Raw genomic sequence first — 16,825 nt, 5'->3', positions numbered from 1 at the left:
GACCAGAGAGACATAATTAAACATATACCTAAAGCATATTCTTGGTTAATTTCCCATCAGGATTTTGTTTACCAAAGGATGGGTTTGGCTTCTCAGGGCCTACTAGTGTTACTGGTAAGTCAAAATCCTCAGAATTATGTGTCCGTATGTTACTGCAATACATTAAACTTCTACAGGTGTAAAACCAACCTACCAAGTTATGGCTCACTAAACTAAACATCCAAATCACATACTGTGTGCTCGGTGGGTTTAGATTTGTTGATTATACTGTAGATTACAGGGTCTTGTTCAGGTCTATGGGCAAAGACACACACATATCGATTATTGTGAGTAGCTTATACAACGAGTCCTAAGAAAAGGTAGAAACACAATGTATGCTCCACTGCTTGGACCCCAGCACTGCTTAAGAAACCAGAACAAAGACTGGAAACATAGTATTGATGAGCAATGTTGTATTGCAAGGTGTTAACAGAATACTATACAGTGAACAAAATGAGAGCTGCATTTTTAAAACCACATGGTCAACAAGTAGAGAGTGAATATGGAGTAAGAAGTGGGTCATGTCCCATTCTATCCCCTAGATGGCAACAGTGGGGATGAAGTTTCAGAGGACTCTATTGTAGGCAAAAGGTTAGTCTACAGGCTGTTTGGATATGATGTGCAAGTGTCAAAATATGCATTGCTTGTCTCTTGTCACAATATGCACACTAGTTCGTAAGAGTGAATATGAAAATCCAGAATGTAAATGAAGTGTGTAATGAATGTGATGTTACATTCTGCTCACTGGGTGGCAGCAGTGAGTCTACAGAAGTTGACTGGTGCATACACATCCTCTTCCAGCTGCTGTGTGTGGGGTTTGGGCTTCTGAACTGTGGAGTAAAGGGCCACTTGCTGACCTCTGGATCTCTTGATCTGAACGCTGGCGTACTGGACATCATCCTGATCATCCTGTGAGTCCACTCTCTGGGCTGGAGCAGAGGCCAGCAGGAGGTCTGAGACGTCTTCATACACATTATCAGGGATACACTGTGGGGCATGCTATCCATGGGGGTTGGATAAAATGTCAAAGGTCAACATGCTAATACAAACTCAGTGTAATATACTGTAGTTATGATTAAAGCATGTTAAATACAACATATTAAAACAATCCACACTGTAATGGGCGCCCTGACAAGTAGTGCTTACTTGTGAGGTGACATCAGAGCGTCTGGAGTTGTTATTTGGCTTTGCCTTCTTCTTCCTAAGAGAACAAAGGCCATAAATTAATTCATGAAGCAGATTCACCATGTATATATACAGTATATAACTTTAGCGTGTCACAGTGTCTGAGTAGATGGATGAAGTAAAGACCAATAATGTTGTTTACCTCCATAACACGAGAGCTATCAGCAGTATAAGAGCTGTGAGGAGACCTACAGATGAGAACAGAGCAGCTTTCTGCCAGCCAAACCCTAAAATGATTAATAAAAAAAAATAAAAAAAAACATGTCAAAATACCTAAAACGCTACACAATGCTACAAATCATACTTCTCTGCTGATGCTGCTGCAAAAAAAGTCAGTAGGTGATGGCATTGGATGCAGATATCTGGATACAACTTACCAGACCAAGCAACTTCAAAGTTGATTCTCTCTCCTGTACCCACACGCACTGTTTCAGCTGCGGTCCTCCTGTACCAGCTGTAGTTCTCCACTGGTGGGTTGGCATCACTGCTGCAGGTCAGACTCACTGAACTGCTGTCTTTATCATCACCAGGGTGGATGAGTGATGTCGAGATGTTTCTTGGAGCATCTGTCAAGTATGATGACATATAACATACAGTGAGGCAGCTGTGGGTTCAACTTCCACTTAATAAACATACAGTATGCTTTACTTGTATTTACCTAGATAGGTTCTGGCTACATATTTGCAATAGTCTTGATATGTATAATTATGACCGCCGCGCAGCGAAGCGGCGGTCATATAGGTTTAGTCTGAATTTTTTTTTCTTTTCTTTTTCGCATGCCCAAATTTCCGTCAATGAGTCCCGGGACACTGAAAGACCGGGGTACACGAAACTTGGTGGGCATGTAACCCCACATGGATAGCATGGAACCATCGTTTTTCGTTTTGATCTGTAGCCCCCCCGCTGGACTGGACCCCCCGAAAGGAGGGTAGGGCAGACACAGTTTTCTGTGAATATCTCGAAAACCGTAGGGTTTAGGAGGACCATTTTTTTTTGTATGTTGATCTCAAGGGGCCATGTCAACCCATTCCATAACCACTCATTTCATGTATAGCGCCACCTAGTTAAACACAAAAAAGTAAAAATGAGGTGTTGTAATTTAAGGTATCTGTGACCTAACATAGTCAAGACTGCACGAAATTGGAGGTGTAGGATCATTATGACACCCTCTGTGTGCACGCCAAATTTTGTGGAATTCCGTTCATGGGGGGCCACACAATAAATTAATTTATGTTACTATACACCAACTGGCCTGTAGGTGGCCGGAGACAGTTTTCTGTGAATATCTCGAGAACCGTAGGGCCTAGGAGGTCCACCTTTTTTATGTATGTTGGTCTTAAGGGGGCATGTCAACCCATCCCATTACCACTTATTTCATGTATAGCGCCTCCTAGTTAAAAATTAAAAAGCAAAAAATGAGGTGTTTTCATCACAATATCTCTGGCTGACAAGGTCAAAACTGCACGAAATTAAAAGTGTAGGATCATTATGACACCCTCCGAATGCATGCCAAGTTTTGTGTACTTTCGTTCATGGGGGGCCTTACAATAAAATAATTTATGTGTACATTTAGTGACGTACACCAACAAGGATTCCCGGGACACTGAAAGACCGGGGTACACAAAACTTGGTGGGCATGTACCCCCACATGGATAGCATGGAATCGTCATTTTTCGTTTGGATCTGTAGCCCCCCCGCTGGACTGGACCCCCCGAAAGGAGGGTAGGGCAGACACAGTTCTCTGTGAATATCTTGAGAACTGTAGGGCCTAGGATGACCATTTTTTTCCGTATGTTTGCCTCCAGGGGTCATGTTAACCCATTTCATGTGCACACATGTGCACAAACAGATACACACACACAGACAAATACATTCACAGTAATCATACGTATGACACATACTCACACAGTAGACATATGTACGCTTGCATGCACAGGCACAAACGGAGGCACACACACAAGCACGCACACACACACACACACACACCCACACACACACACACACTCACACACACACACACCCACACACATAACATAAACATAACACAAACAATCAAGAATTTCTCAGAATTATGAACAGGCAAGATGGAGGTGGGGTTGTATAAAATAAATTTTACATGTGAAATCTATGAACTAATCATGTTTTGGTACTTGTTGTCTAGCAGATACCAGTGAGAATTGAGTGTGGATAATGCAATTTAGTGAGACAGTTAGAATCATAGGCCTTTCAGCGTGATTTCTTTTTGTGGAAAAAATGTGCTGGACTGGGCGGCGGTCATATTTTGTACCGCTCTGCGGTACATCTAGTTTTTTAAGCATTGTGCCCAGGGGTGTGGCAATTAACAACCTAGGGAGGGACCTGGCGCGTTATCTAAAAATCGCTATCATACACCACCTAAACCTGGTCAGAAGTCAATGGCCAGTTGTTCATATGCTATTTTAAGAGCGCATGTCAACAGTCATATTGGCAGGTGCACGCACCATCCTTCTATCATTCATGAACGCACACCAGCGCACGTCCATGCAAAGCATTACAAATTGCACGATTACAATGGTAAACATAATTAGAATAAAGATATTACGAAATACTGTACATCTCATGATGAGTAGTTATTCACCATCATTTGCAAATTGGTAATGACGGTTAAAAGTGATTAGGGGAGAGGCGAGAGGCACGTATGGAGCACAGCTGAAGACGCACTGTCACGAGATATAAGCAACTCCTCTGCAGGATAAATGTTGTTTTATTCAGTCATTTGAGCAACATTAGGGTAAGTGTTGCTTTTTCCAGCCTATGTTTTCGATGGTAACCCATTGTCAGTCAATAGTGAAAGTAACTGCATATAACTGTCTTGTCGTTGACTGACTCCTTGGTGAAGTTAGTTTCACTTTGCCAATGAGTTCAAATAATAGACGAGTGCAAATGCGTGAAGGCTATGCTAAGTTTTAGTAAAGCATGGTTTAAGAATGACTATTCCATACGGTCTCGCAAGCAGCCTCCTTCAAATGCGCCGTTGAATGCCAAAATACCGATGCATTTATTTGACATATCGCGCGTTGCGCCGTTAAAGGGAATGACAGATGTCATTCTCATTGGTTTAAAATGATGTTACGCCCCAAACACACCCATATGACTGATTAAAAGACCTAGGAACACCTTGTTACGCCATGCGCTCCACTTTTGAGAACGAAACCGCTCCCAATGTGAACTGGACATCCTACTAAATTTGAATAGACTTTTGACGAGTGACGATGCACTTTAGAATGTCATGATAGGGCCCGAACTGTAACATTAGTTAGCACAACTTCAATACATGTGCTGTCTTTAATAAACATATAGTATACTTTACTTGTAATGACCTAGTTAGGCGAAATATGATTTCTCAGTAGTGTAAGTGCATTACACTAAGTAAGCATTTGTTTGCCCAACTTGCAATTTCTATTCCAGATTAGTAAGGCTAACCAGACTTAGCTAACACTTTACTTGATTGTTTACTTGATTGTTTACTTTTCCACCTCAAAAATAAGTGACACTCATTTTAGGCAAGTAATCTCAACAAAAAAAACCTGACAAAAATGAGTTCTTATTACAAAACATTTTAAGTAATGAAAGCAGTGTAGAATTCCATTTAGTAATGCAGTGAAATGCCAGAAAGTTAATTGTTCTTCACTGGGGAAAAATACTTACAGTGCCCATCCAGGAAAACATGAGTAGAATTACAGGCCCCATGTGTGTTCCTGCCCTCACAGTAGTAATCACCAGTGTGTTCAGAGCTGATGTTACTAATGGTATACGTCTGTTCAAACGCTAATACTGAGGATGTTGTTCCCGTCTTTTTATACCAGGTGTATCTCGCCACAGGTGGGTTGGCATCACTACTGCAGGTCAGAGTTACTGAAGCGCCCTCTAGTATCTCACCAGCAGGACTGATAGAAACTGAGGTGTTCTTTGGAGGGACTTGGGGAGAGAGAAAGGCATAAAAATGAGAATTATTCAAAATATATATCTAGTACATATTTTCGCTTTATCACGTCTGGTACTTACATATGACATGAAGCCTCACTGGTTTGGATGGATGGCCATCTTTTAAAACACAGGAATAGTAGCCATCGTCATCCACACTGACACTCCGGAGGATGAGTGTGTTATTTTTTGTTTGTTTGCCCGTTACAACTTGTCCATTCTTTCTCCATATCACGGTGGGTTTGTATAACGATGAGCAAATGTTGTTGCAGATCAGTTTCACATTGTTTCCCTCCATCATTGGTTCAGGAATCCCCACAAAAAGGTCTGCAACAATTTAGTAAACAATGATCATCATTTAGCGAGAGAGTATGTATAAATGTTAGTACACAAAAATGGCCAAGGTCATACATACTTATGACATAAATGGCGCATGATAGATTGTAGCTAATGTTAGGTGAAAATTACAATATCACTTGTAACAATAAACACAAAATACCTTTGACAGACAATGTGGTAGATTTCCTTGGGCAACTCATTGTATTCCCATAACCATATCTGAGTTCAATTTTTGGATGATAAACTCCACTGTCTAACATTGTCAGCTCACTCAATTTCAATGTGCAGTTATTGTTCATATACCAAGAGTACTGCACACGGCCTTTGTTATTAAGATGCTTAACATGTTTAGCATGTTCAAGTTGAACCTGCCAGGATTCTTTAGTGACTCTGAGACCAAGAGAATGAGTAAATGAGCAGGGCATGACTGCAGATGATCCAGTCACAGCACAGATGCTGTCATGAGAGAGGCTTATTGTACACCATGGTGCGGTCCACCCCATATGCATACCTGAAATAAAGAAAAAGTATTTGCTTAAGAAAGTATTAAAAAAAACTAATAAAGATCAAAACAAACATCTTCAATAAAACACACAAGCAGAATCCTGAATACAATTCTCATCATTACGTCATACCTGTCGTTACATTATTCATCACATTTTAACTAAACTCACTTACCGAGAGCAACTTCCAGTGACCAAACTAGCAACAGTCTGTCTAGAACAATTTGCGGTTAATTTGACAATGATGCCCAACCCTCAGATTGATCTCACAACCTTTTGGTGTGTTACAATTTCTGTATGTGTTACATTTGCAAGTCCTGAGGACTAACCGCTAGACAACCACCACCCCTAAAGCTTAAATTCACAAGTTATCTCAGGTGATCTCAAATTCAAAAAATGACCAGGTGCGACCCTGCTTAATTAATAGGTGAGAGTAGTGATGGCCATTGGTCCCTGTGATAGTTGGACTGGCTTCATGATTTTCTCATCTCAAGTTGCTTTGCTGACATTGAGCAGCATGCCCACAAACGAGAGATCTCTTTACCAAGAACTCTCAAGGCTAACTCATAGAGGTGTGAACAGTTTTCTCACAATGTAGGAAGGACCAACACTTAAACGTCATTTTAAATAATAACTGTGATTGGTCGTGAAAGTGGAAAGAGCCATGGAGGCTGTTGGTATCATTCGGTATTTTGCCACCTTGCTTTGAGAGTGTGAACACTTTTCTTAGAAAGCACCGACACTTAAACGTCATTTTATATACAACCTGTGATTGGTCGTGAAAGTGGAAAGAGACATATTCGGTATTTTGCCACCTTGCTTTGAGAGTGTGGCATGTTCACAAGTGACTATTGTCTCACACTACAAATCCTGACACTGAATACAAAAACCTATCTGCGGCTGCATAAATAGCTTATCCAAGAAACTGCAAACACACAACATCCTCTCCTCGACCAGATCATTTAGAAAACAGCCTTAGAAAAGAAGAGAAGAGAGAGAGAGTGTGTGAGAGAGAAAGAGAACAAGCAAGTGAACGATAGCAGCCTAACCCACACATTAGTGCCTGTCAACCTTTTACCTAAATAAAAAGAGTGGTTAAAACATATTAGGAATGTTTACTTCCCTAAAAGCACAATATGAAAGAATGGTTAAAACTGACTAAAAGTCATTCAAATTGTTCAGACAATTCTGATCAGCTTCTTGAGAAAATAACCACTGACATCAGAAAGTGCAAGCGAGTAGCGCTGCTACTCAAAGAACAAAATAGAAAGAATGAGCATGTTAAATTTTTATTCACTAACTTGTCACTCAAACACCATGCCTTACTTCTCCTATCATGCATCATGTTTTTATCTCTTATTCAACAAAGATAGAGAAATCCGATATGATTCAGAATTGAACAACTCAAACCACGGGCAGAATGATGTACATAGCAATACCATGCATTTAAGTCGTAAGATTATGTTAGAAACATTCACTTATGAAAGAATCAGATGTCAAATACACTATTCAACCACAAGCTTTAGTCATTTTTAATAGAGAGTCTTACCGCAGGCTGTTGTTTTCCAGTGGTGTGTATGTTCCAAGCATGCAACAGAGAAACATCACTGTAACTAGTTGTGTGACCTGCAGGCATGTGGTTTTAAAAGTGTGACATTCACAGGAACTACCACGATGCAACTATGCCCTAATGCACTGTCTGACCTTTAGATTATATCTAGTATTTCCATTTCATGTAATGCAACTTCATACTTCATTATAAGTACTGAAACAAACAGAAAGACAGATGGCAATATATGTTTATTTTTTAAAAGAGTTTTCAAGATGTGTTGCTTTGACATATGTTGCATTTTTGTGATGTGTTTTTTGTATAATGCTGTGCAGTGTTTAGCTGTGAGGTTTGTTAGGTTGTGATGTATTTTCTGTATAATGTTGAGCAGTGAGGTGTTCTGTTGTGTGTCTTTGTGCTGTGCAACGTCATACCAACTGTTCTGTTTGTTGTCCTACCGGATGTTTTGATGTCCCATCGACCTCTCTATCTCTCAGTTACGACCACACTAGTGACAGAAGGTGTGAAGTATGAGTGTGAAGGTGTAAATATTTTGAACTTAAGCAGTGTCATCACCCCCTATTTCATGAACTGTTGTGAATTCCCATTAGGTATGTAGATTAATAGTATTCACTGTAAAATACCACATATTAGGAGGGCTAGATTATTTTTTATGTCTGTCTGGCAAGTTGCATTGCAAGTTAGCTCTGGTGTAGCACAAATCTGCCTTGTGTACTGCTTTCACGTACCGGAGATCACAGTCTCCACTCGAAGGCAGAGGAGGACGAAAGTGTGTGAGCAACCGTTTGCATTTCCGATTTCTTCATCTCCGTGAGAGTTTCTTGAATTCCCCCTTGGGGATCAATAAAGTATCTATCTATCTATCTATCTATCTATCTATCTATCTATCAATCAGAGTATAACGGGTGTGATAATTCCAAATCCCCATGTTATTTTCCCGTAGGAAACATCTCAAGATACCGGATCTCCTTACTGTATATGGGAAAAGATGGCAGCTTTTGTGTAGGTGAACTTCAGAGGGCTATTGCGCATCCTGTGATGGGAGTTCATCTGCCTGTACCATTATCTATCACCAGATGGCGCCACCACAGGGGAACCACCACAGGGGAACCACCATGCATGCAGATGATGTGATGCAGTGATTTGTGTGTTTACTGGATGTGTGATCAGGGAGACAGATGATTGGAGAAGGACTTTATCATGACCTAATCTGGCTAGGCTCAGTCACAGAGTCAGTCAGACATTTTTTACATGGTTTTTAAATGTAACATGTTGGCTGAAGAATGTACGTGAGAAAAAATGCACAAAAATGAATGTTATCATTTACATCATACAAATGCCAAGGCATTTCACTGGCCTTATGGATGTGACAAAAAGTCCATATTCCGTGGAATTGCCCTACAGCCCTACAGTACATTCATTAAATTAGGCTATTTCATGAGTTATGTAAGGTTTACGTCAGGTTTGGGGAGAGAGTAAAGGATGACCTGCACGATCCAGCACTGACCATTGAAGAGAGGATGAAAGGAGTTCAGGGAATTATGACAAAATTATTTATTTATTGGATTTTATTTGTCATACAAGGATACAAGGATACAAGGAAGTTTATTGTCACATGCATATAGTTACTGGATGTAAGAAATGCAGTGAAATTATGTCTGGTGTCAGCCTATTTGTGCATTTATGGGGGGGGGGGTAAAAAGTAGAAGTAGAAGTAGAAGTTTAGTAGATTAAGTGGCAAGGGCTGCATAAGAAAGGTGGGGGAGGATTGGGAATCGGGGGGGGGGGGGGGCACCAACAAGGAGAACCCAAGAGCAAGATATACAAGAGATACAACAACTGGTGTCGGAGTAGTTTGTAGAATTAAGGGTTAGAACTATTAGATTTGTTAAATGTTCTGAGATTACTGGCACATCATAAGAAACACATTCATTTCAAAGATATTTAATACTAATACACTTACTTAAAAAACATAACATTATCATTTGTGCTTAGCTTAGACCATAGCATTGTCCTGATTGTTATTGATGATAAGTCAATACAAGTCACATAACTGTCTGTAAAGGCAAAATGTAAAGATAAAAATGAAATATATATCTAATCTACCACTCAAAATCTGCAATACACTAAACCCCAACAAGTATAAAACCAACCTACTACTGTACCTACCAACTAAACATCCAAATCACATGCTGTGTGCTCGGTGGGTTTGGATTTGTTGATTGTACTGTAGATCACAGGGTCTTGTTCAGGTCTATGGACGAGAGCAAACACACCACCACTATTAGAAATTACACAGCCAGAACAATGATTACTTTGATAATGTTATGAGGAGGACTAATAAGACAAAGGGAGAAGCTAAATGGGTGCTTTGCTGCTTGGACCCCACTTATCAAATAGAATAATATACAGTGTGCAAAATTACACCTACATTTTTAACACTGTGTGTTCAACAAGCGTTAATGTAGTGTAAATACAGTCAGAAGTGTTACATTTGGGCCCCACCTATCAAATTGAAAAAAGTTGAGACTTGTTTGCTTGGTGGTAACAGAATAATGCACAGATGACAACAGTGGGTATAGCCTTTTAGAACTCTTTTGTAGGTAAAAGGTCTACCAGTCTACAGGGTGTTTGAATGTGAACGAGACACAAATCAGTATGCCTCAGTAAGTCTTCAGAGTGTATTGCCCCATTATGCACACTAGCTGGTAAGAGTGGATTTGATCATATAGAATGCAAATAAAGTGTGTGTGGTATGTGCAATGCCTCATTCTACTCACTGGGTGGCAGCAGTGGGTCTAGAGAAGTTGACTGCTGCGTACTCCACCTCCTGCTGCTGCTGCTGTGGGTGGGGCTTGAACTTCTGGACTGTGGAGTAAAGGGGCACCTGCTGACCTCTGGAGCTCTTGAACTGAACGCTGGCGTACTGGACATCATCCTGATCACCTGCGTCCACTCTCTGGGCAGGGTCAGAGGTCAGAGGGATATTGGTGCTGTTGTCATACACATTACTGGGGCCACCCTGTGGGAATGAAGGGTTTAATCAAAGGGTCAAACGTCAACATGCTGATACCATCTCTATAGTATATTAAAACATCAGCACAATCCACATTATAATGGGCACCCTGACAAGTAGTGCTTACTTGTGTGTTGACATCGGAGATTCTGTAGTTGTTATTTGGCTTTGCCCTCTTCCTATTAATGGGAACAAAGGCCATAAAATAATTAATGAGGCAGATTCACCTCCATTACTTTAACATGTCACAGGGTCTGGACAGCTGTTCTCCAGGGAAGTATTAAGTAAAATGATCAATAATGTGGTTCACCTCCATAGCACAAGACTGATCAGCAGTATAAGGGTTGTGAAGAAACCTACAAATGTCAACAGAGGGGCATTCTGTCGGCCAAACCCTAAAATGACCACAAAATAACAATGTGTCAAAATACCTCAAACGCTACACAATCCTAAAAATATGACTTCTCTGCTACTGCTGCAAAAAACAATGTCACTGTGTGTGGTGAACAGATGATAAAAGTACATGCAGATATCTGGGTACAACTAACCAGCCCAAACAACTTCAACTCCAGTAGAATTCAGGGATCCTACACTGTTGTGGGCCTCACAGTGGTACAGTCCAGCCCTGTCTGAGGTCAGATTGAAGTTGATTCTCTCTCCTGTACCCACATGCACTGTTTCAGCAGTGGTCCTCCTGTACCAGGTGTAGTTCTCCACTGGTGGGTTGGCATCACTGCTGCAGGTCAGAGTCACTGAACTGCCCTCAGCTATTTTACCAGAGTGATTGAGAGATGCTGACAGTTTTCTGGGAGCATCTGTCAAGATGTATTGCATTGTTGGTATATTTTATATACAGTTTACAGTTCTACATGTAATTTTTCACATAGATCTCCATTGTTCGAGGCCACCGAGTACTGTCGGTACAAAAAACATGAAAACAATCTATGTTACCTAGCTCGAGTTGCTGCAGTCAACAGCTAGGCAGCTACAGCGCTACACTCTGGGGGTTTGAACATGGGGCCTCATTAACATGCCTCCAGAAAGTAGCACTGTAGCTGCCTTGAAGCTCTAACCGTTGGCTGCAGCAACTCAAGCTAGGTAAAATAGATGTTTTTTTCTGACAGTACTCGGTGACATTGAGAAATAGAGTGAATAGAGAGATATGTACATGGAAAATTGCCAGAATTCTCCTTTAAACACAGTGGGGCATAGGATTCCTGCAATGGACTTTACGTCAATATCCGGAACCTCAAAAAGCATCAGAACATCCAGGTAAAAATAAATTATTGTATAAAAAGTGTCTATCTGAATCATTTTTGAAACATTTGAAAGTCTATTTTCCATGTAAATTAGGGTACATATACATATGCCTAGATATAAAGTAAAGAAATTACTCACAGTGAACATCCAGGTGAAAAGCAGTAGAATTGGAGGCCCCGTATAGGTTCTTGGCCTCACAGTAGTAATCTCCAGTGTGTTCAGAGCTGACATTCCCTATGTTGTAATACTTTCCAGTGTCCAGCTTGGAAACTATTGAGCCATTGCGGTTAAACCAGGTGTAGCTCTCCACTGGTGGGTTGGCTTCACTGCTGCAGGTCAGAGTCACTGAAGCGCCCTCTAGTGTCTGACTATGGGGACTGACGGAGACAGACGGGACCCTTGGAGGGACTTGGAAACAAAAGATGACATAACATGGACACCATGGAAATGTATCTGTTGGCTTTAAAAACATACATATTTCACTTTATCACACAGGCCCTGCACACGTCTGGTACTTACACATGACATTAAGCTCCACTGGTCTGGATGGATGGTCTTCATGTTGTTTCAGTGCACAAGAGTAGTGGCCCTCATCCTCAATACTGACACTCTGAAAGATGAGTTCATTGTTGTTTGTTTGGTGGACTGGCAAATCTTGTCCATTCTTTCTCCATATCATGGTGGGGTTGTATAATGATGGGCATATGTTGTTGCAGATCAGTTTCACCTCACTGCCCTCCATCACTGGGTCAGGAACCCCAACAGAAAGGTCTGCAAGAATATTACTGTGATCAGTGATCATAATTAAGTAAGTGAAATGTATAATAACTTTTTTTTCTTCAATATAGTACACATTGTGAACAGTTACAGCTAATGACCAATTTGTATTACATTACAAAAAAATGAATAAACACGTCATGTCAGTTTACTGCAAATACCTTTGACAGACAAAGACACCTTAGATTTACTCTGCCATTTCACTGAATAGTTGTTGTCAATGGTGTCAATTCTTGCAAAATACTCTCCATTGTCTGACATCATCAACTTGCTCACTTTAAGTGTGCAGAATGTTTACAGTGTCAAAATGCACCATCACCATGTTACATAAAGATGATACTTCTTGGGTCCTCTCTCAATTATTATTATTATTATTATTGTTATTATTATTATGATCATTATGTAGCAGATGTATCTTGAATGTTATGCTACTCCATTTCATTGGGAATGCATCTGAGCACGCAGACGAGGGAGAGAGAGTGTGGCCAGTTCCAGGGGCTTGTCATTGTTGATAACTGATAATAATAAGTAAGAATATAGACTCTTTTGATCCCGTGAGGGAAATTTGGTCTCTGTATTTATCCCAATCTGTGAATTAGTGAAACATACACAGCACACAGTGAACACACAGTGAGCTGCCTGCTACAGTGGCGCTCGGGGAGCAGTGAGGGGTTAGGTGCCTTGCTCAAGGGCACTTCAGCCGTGGATATGGGCATGGGAGAGCAGTGCTCAACCACTTCCCCCGCCCACATTTTTCCTACTGGCTCGGGGCCCGAACCGGCAACCCTTCGGTTACAAGCCCGAAGCCCTAACCCATAGGTGCCAACTCTCACACATTGGCCGTGAGACACACGCATTTGATTAGTTTCACACGCTCACACGCCACACCCCCGATTTCTCACGCTGAAGTGTCAACCCGGTTGGTCAGATGCCTGAAAAATGAGTTTAGCGATCGACTAGTTATGCTTTCAGAGATGGTGAGAGGGTTCAAGAGCACCCCCTGTCTGTGGAATTTTCTAAATGTTCTCTCATTTGTGAAACTACCACGTGTTGTGTGAATAAACAGCAAACCATACTGAATACGAGGATATAAAGCATGCCTCTCAATAAGTTGTTGCTGAGTAATCCGGTTTTGAAATTGCAACACATTTCTACATAGCCTCATTGGGGCAAAATTATGTATAATGTATTCTAATGTAAACTATTTGTCAGTAGGCCTACATACATTTTTGTAAATTGCTCAGCCATAGATTATCCCACTATCATGGTTCTTATATTGTCAGGTTCCAGCCAATCCCACTTACACAGATAAATGAATATATATTGGCATGCTTCCTAGTGACATTAGTGCAAAAATATGAAGAAAAGAAAATAATGAGACACAAATATTGATATAAAGCCTGACATAAGCCATATGCAAACATTCACATCATACGTTTCCAGATATGGGTATGTTATAGGCTATGGCCATTACAATGACCAATATATTATCTTAAATGAACTAGCTGGATAACACAGGTGACCACTTCTGCATACTTTCATGGAGTGCTGAAATGTACACACATTTTTGAACATTTCTGAACTGTGACATGTAGAATATGTTTTTGTGGTTGTGAACTTATTGCAATATCACCATAACTATTCCACCTGTGTGTGCATGGTGATAATTCTAAAGTGTAAAATAGCTTAGCTACAGCACAAATATTTCCATAAAAATAAGCAAGTCTGACCAATTTATTTTGAAAGTGCACCTGGTTGATGCATTTAAAAGTATACAAACATTTCTTAAATTCTTACAAAACACCCACCCACTTTTTAAAATTGTTAGTTTGAACCCCCCCCCCCCCACACACACACACACACACACACACTTTTGCCGTGTGAAATACCAGTGCTGTTTTCAGCATCTGTTTAGTGCTTCATTGTCATTTTCATTGGATTCTCCTTTTTTTTTGTTACACGCATTCTCCCATTCCGCTTCTGTCACACACACAGTGACAAGCGCCAAATCCCCCGCAGTGTTGAAGAGATCAGTCGTCCCCCTCACTTTTGATAAGGAAAAAAGCCTTATAGGTACGCCAAATACTTAGATACTGTGAATCCTCAAATTATGGCCGGGGTCTTAAGACAAAGTACAGGCCTTTAGGGGCAGGATTGTATTCGAGACAGCCCTTTATTTCTTATGCGAGTTTTATTTTGAGACATGCGTTTCTTGGAGCGGCATACTGGTAGGCCTTCAAAAGCATGACATTTTCGGTTTAGTTTGATATTTAATTTACTTTTGGACTGTTTGATTATATTGTTAAATGTTGGGACTGAAGGGCACTGAAATCAGGGGAGGTATTTGATGATCACTATTACGTTCCATGTAGTTGAAAGAGTGTCGGGATTTCAAACAAACCATCCGCTTTCATGCGTTCATTGAACGGCCACGGTGCTGTAATGGAAACCTTATTGCGTAGCCAAGTAGCCTATATATTGAGTTATTTTTAAATTATGCATGATTTACTTTTTATTAATTTTGTAGGCTGGCTTTATTTTGTTATATAGAAGTATCTAAATAACCTGTTAAAATGTACCAGAATTCAGGAAATTGTATCTAGTCCAAAACATTTTTCGGGGGGAGGACCCCCATACCCCCCGCTGAAATGTCCCACCCACTTTCAGAATGCCTCCAACGCCCATGGTCCTAGTAGTAGGCTAGATCTCTTTGATACCAATGTTAATTAAACTCTGGGACCCTGGTCCCAGGGATGGATTACTGCACGGGCCTTCGGGCCCAGGCCCCCAAGGTATCAGGGGGCCCTGAAGCCCAAGCCTTTGCATGGAATCATTGCCTCAATATCAACACATCAGGATGTAGGCTATGAATCTGATTGAATTTAGTATTGGCCATTCCCAAAATGCACCAGAATAACCACATTATGCGACAAATTATTGGGGAGCCCTTAATACATCTGGGCCCAGGGGCCCGAAAGTTCATAATCCGTCCATGCCTGGTCCCTACACCTGAGAACCACTGATGTACGTTTTTTTGACTGTACGGTATAATGCTGAATGAGCCAAACAAAAATTTCCGCAGCAAAATTTTGGTTGGCCCCACCGAATCTCACTCCAAGGTTTTTTGAAAAGTTGGCAGCCCTGCTAACCAGTAGGCCACGGCTGCATATCTGCTTTTTAAATATAAGAAACGTTTAAAAGGAAATCATGAAGGCAGCAAAGACGAGGCTATAGGAGATTGCAGTTCTACAATTCAGTTGAATATAGTGACAGCAAAAATCTGACATATGATCAGCTGTAGCAAATGATAGTTGATTGTTAGATTATCAAACATATGAATGCAGACAATGTCATGTCAGTTTGCCAGGTCCACACTACCTTTAACAGACAAAGTGACCTTAGATTCACTCAGCCAGTTCTCTTTAGAATCTTCTGTTTCAATCCTTGTAAAATACTCTCCATTGTCTGACATCATCAACTTGCTCAATTTGAATGTGCAGTTCGTCTTGTTCTTGCGATTCTTCTTGTTCCAAAAGTATTGCATACGTCCTTTGTATTTAGGATTCTCATCCGTTATGTTTGTGAATGTTTTATTATGGTCAGGTCGGTAGCGCCAGTATACCTTGGAGACCATGAGACGAGTAGGATGAGTGAAAGAGCAGGGCATGACCACTGATGATCCAGTCACAGCACAGACATGGCGACGGGTGAATTTGACCTCCCATTTCTGAGATGTGGTACCTGAAAAACAATATTGACAGATGATCCAGTCAAGACACAGATAATCTCATAACCTAAATATGCTATCAATTTCTGTGTTTATAGCTCAATAACACATCACTAGCACCTTAGTTATTCTCAAGTATTTGCAACATTCATTAAAGAAATACAATGTGTTTCTGTGTTATACTGCTGATACCAAATACATAATCCATTGAATGAAGAGTTGCACAAGTTTGTAAAAGATATCCCTACAGCTGTGATGTGCCTGGATGGATAATCTAGTTCCCAAACATTAATGTGTGTTTTGCATGCACTTTCAAAATACCTGTCTGGGAAAGATATATGCTGATACAAATATGCCAATGAGGACAGACTCAGATACCTGTCACCAGGGAAAGACTTTAAAAAGTCTAAAAGCAACAAGCTGAGCCGGGAGTCATATTGTGCTCC

The 16,825-nt window shown here is 40.7% G+C and overlaps 2 protein-coding genes and 1 long non-coding RNA gene across 3 annotated transcripts; all 3 read right to left on the bottom strand.

Moving 5' to 3' along the window:
- Positions 1 to 443: 443 nt before the first annotated feature.
- On the bottom strand, positions 444 to 5,506 carry LOC143129414 (opioid-binding protein/cell adhesion molecule homolog). The gene is made up of 6 exons (XM_076289912.1): positions 5,269 to 5,506; positions 4,912 to 5,181; positions 1,602 to 1,790; positions 1,367 to 1,451; positions 1,186 to 1,240; positions 444 to 1,038 (listed from the first exon to the last, which is right to left on the bottom strand). The coding sequence occupies exons 1-6, from the start codon at positions 5,486 to 5,488 to the stop codon at positions 781 to 783; spliced, it is 1,077 nt and encodes a 358-aa protein (XP_076146027.1). The 5' UTR covers positions 5,489 to 5,506; the 3' UTR covers positions 444 to 780.
- Positions 5,507 to 9,769: 4,263 nt separating this feature from the next.
- On the bottom strand, positions 9,770 to 11,007 carry LOC143129307 (uncharacterized). Its single transcript, XR_012987990.1, has 4 exons — positions 10,926 to 11,007; positions 10,743 to 10,794; positions 10,380 to 10,621; positions 9,770 to 9,853 (listed from the first exon to the last, which is right to left on the bottom strand). It is a non-coding gene; the product is annotated as an uncharacterized LOC143129307 (long non-coding RNA).
- Positions 11,008 to 11,140: 133 nt separating this feature from the next.
- Positions 11,141 to 12,677, bottom strand: LOC143117497 (B-cell receptor CD22-like). Its single transcript, XM_076279248.1, has 3 exons — positions 12,395 to 12,677; positions 12,014 to 12,283; positions 11,141 to 11,430 (listed from the first exon to the last, which is right to left on the bottom strand). The coding sequence occupies exons 1-3, from the start codon at positions 12,675 to 12,677 to the stop codon at positions 11,159 to 11,161; spliced, it is 825 nt and encodes a 274-aa protein (XP_076135363.1). The 3' UTR covers positions 11,141 to 11,158.
- Positions 12,678 to 16,825: the final 4,148 nt, after the last annotated feature.

This window comes from Alosa pseudoharengus, unplaced genomic scaffold, assembly GCF_046254945.1.
Source record: "Alosa pseudoharengus isolate Yale_2024_CS ecotype anadromous, Long Island Sound unplaced genomic scaffold, YU_APseudo_1.1 YU_APseudo_1.1_scf_1, whole genome shotgun sequence".
In the NCBI taxonomy this organism is placed as follows: domain Eukaryota; kingdom Metazoa; phylum Chordata; class Actinopteri; order Clupeiformes; family Clupeidae; genus Alosa; species Alosa pseudoharengus.
The sequence above is the reverse complement of the archived record's forward strand: the minus strand, read 5'-3'. Positions and strand labels throughout refer to the sequence as shown.

What these genes read in the sequence shown, in the direction of transcription:
- LOC143117497 (XM_076279248.1), bottom strand. Translation starts at nt 12,677, where the DNA reads ATGATCACTGATCACAGTAATATTCTTGCAGACCTTTCTGTTGGGGTT. An exon ending in AGTGGAGCTTAATGTCATGT is followed by an intron (nt 12,284 to 12,394) that starts GTAAGTACCAGA and finishes TTTGTTTCCAAG; the next exon opens with TCCCTCCAAGGGTCCCGTCT. An exon ending in TTTTCACCTGGATGTTCACT is followed by an intron (nt 11,431 to 12,013) that starts GTGAGTAATTTC and finishes ACATCTTGACAG; the next exon opens with ATGCTCCCAGAAAACTGTCA.
- LOC143129414 (XM_076289912.1), bottom strand. Translation starts at nt 5,488, where the DNA reads ATGATGGAGGGAAACAATGTGAAACTGATCTGCAACAACATTTGCTCA. An exon ending in CTTTGAAGTTGCTTGGTCTG is followed by an intron (nt 1,452 to 1,601) that starts GTAAGTTGTATC and finishes TAATCATTTTAG; the next exon opens with GGTTTGGCTGGCAGAAAGCT. An exon ending in GCTCTGATGTCACCTCACAA is followed by an intron (nt 1,039 to 1,185) that starts GTAAGCACTACT and finishes CCCCATGGATAG; the next exon opens with CATGCCCCACAGTGTATCCC.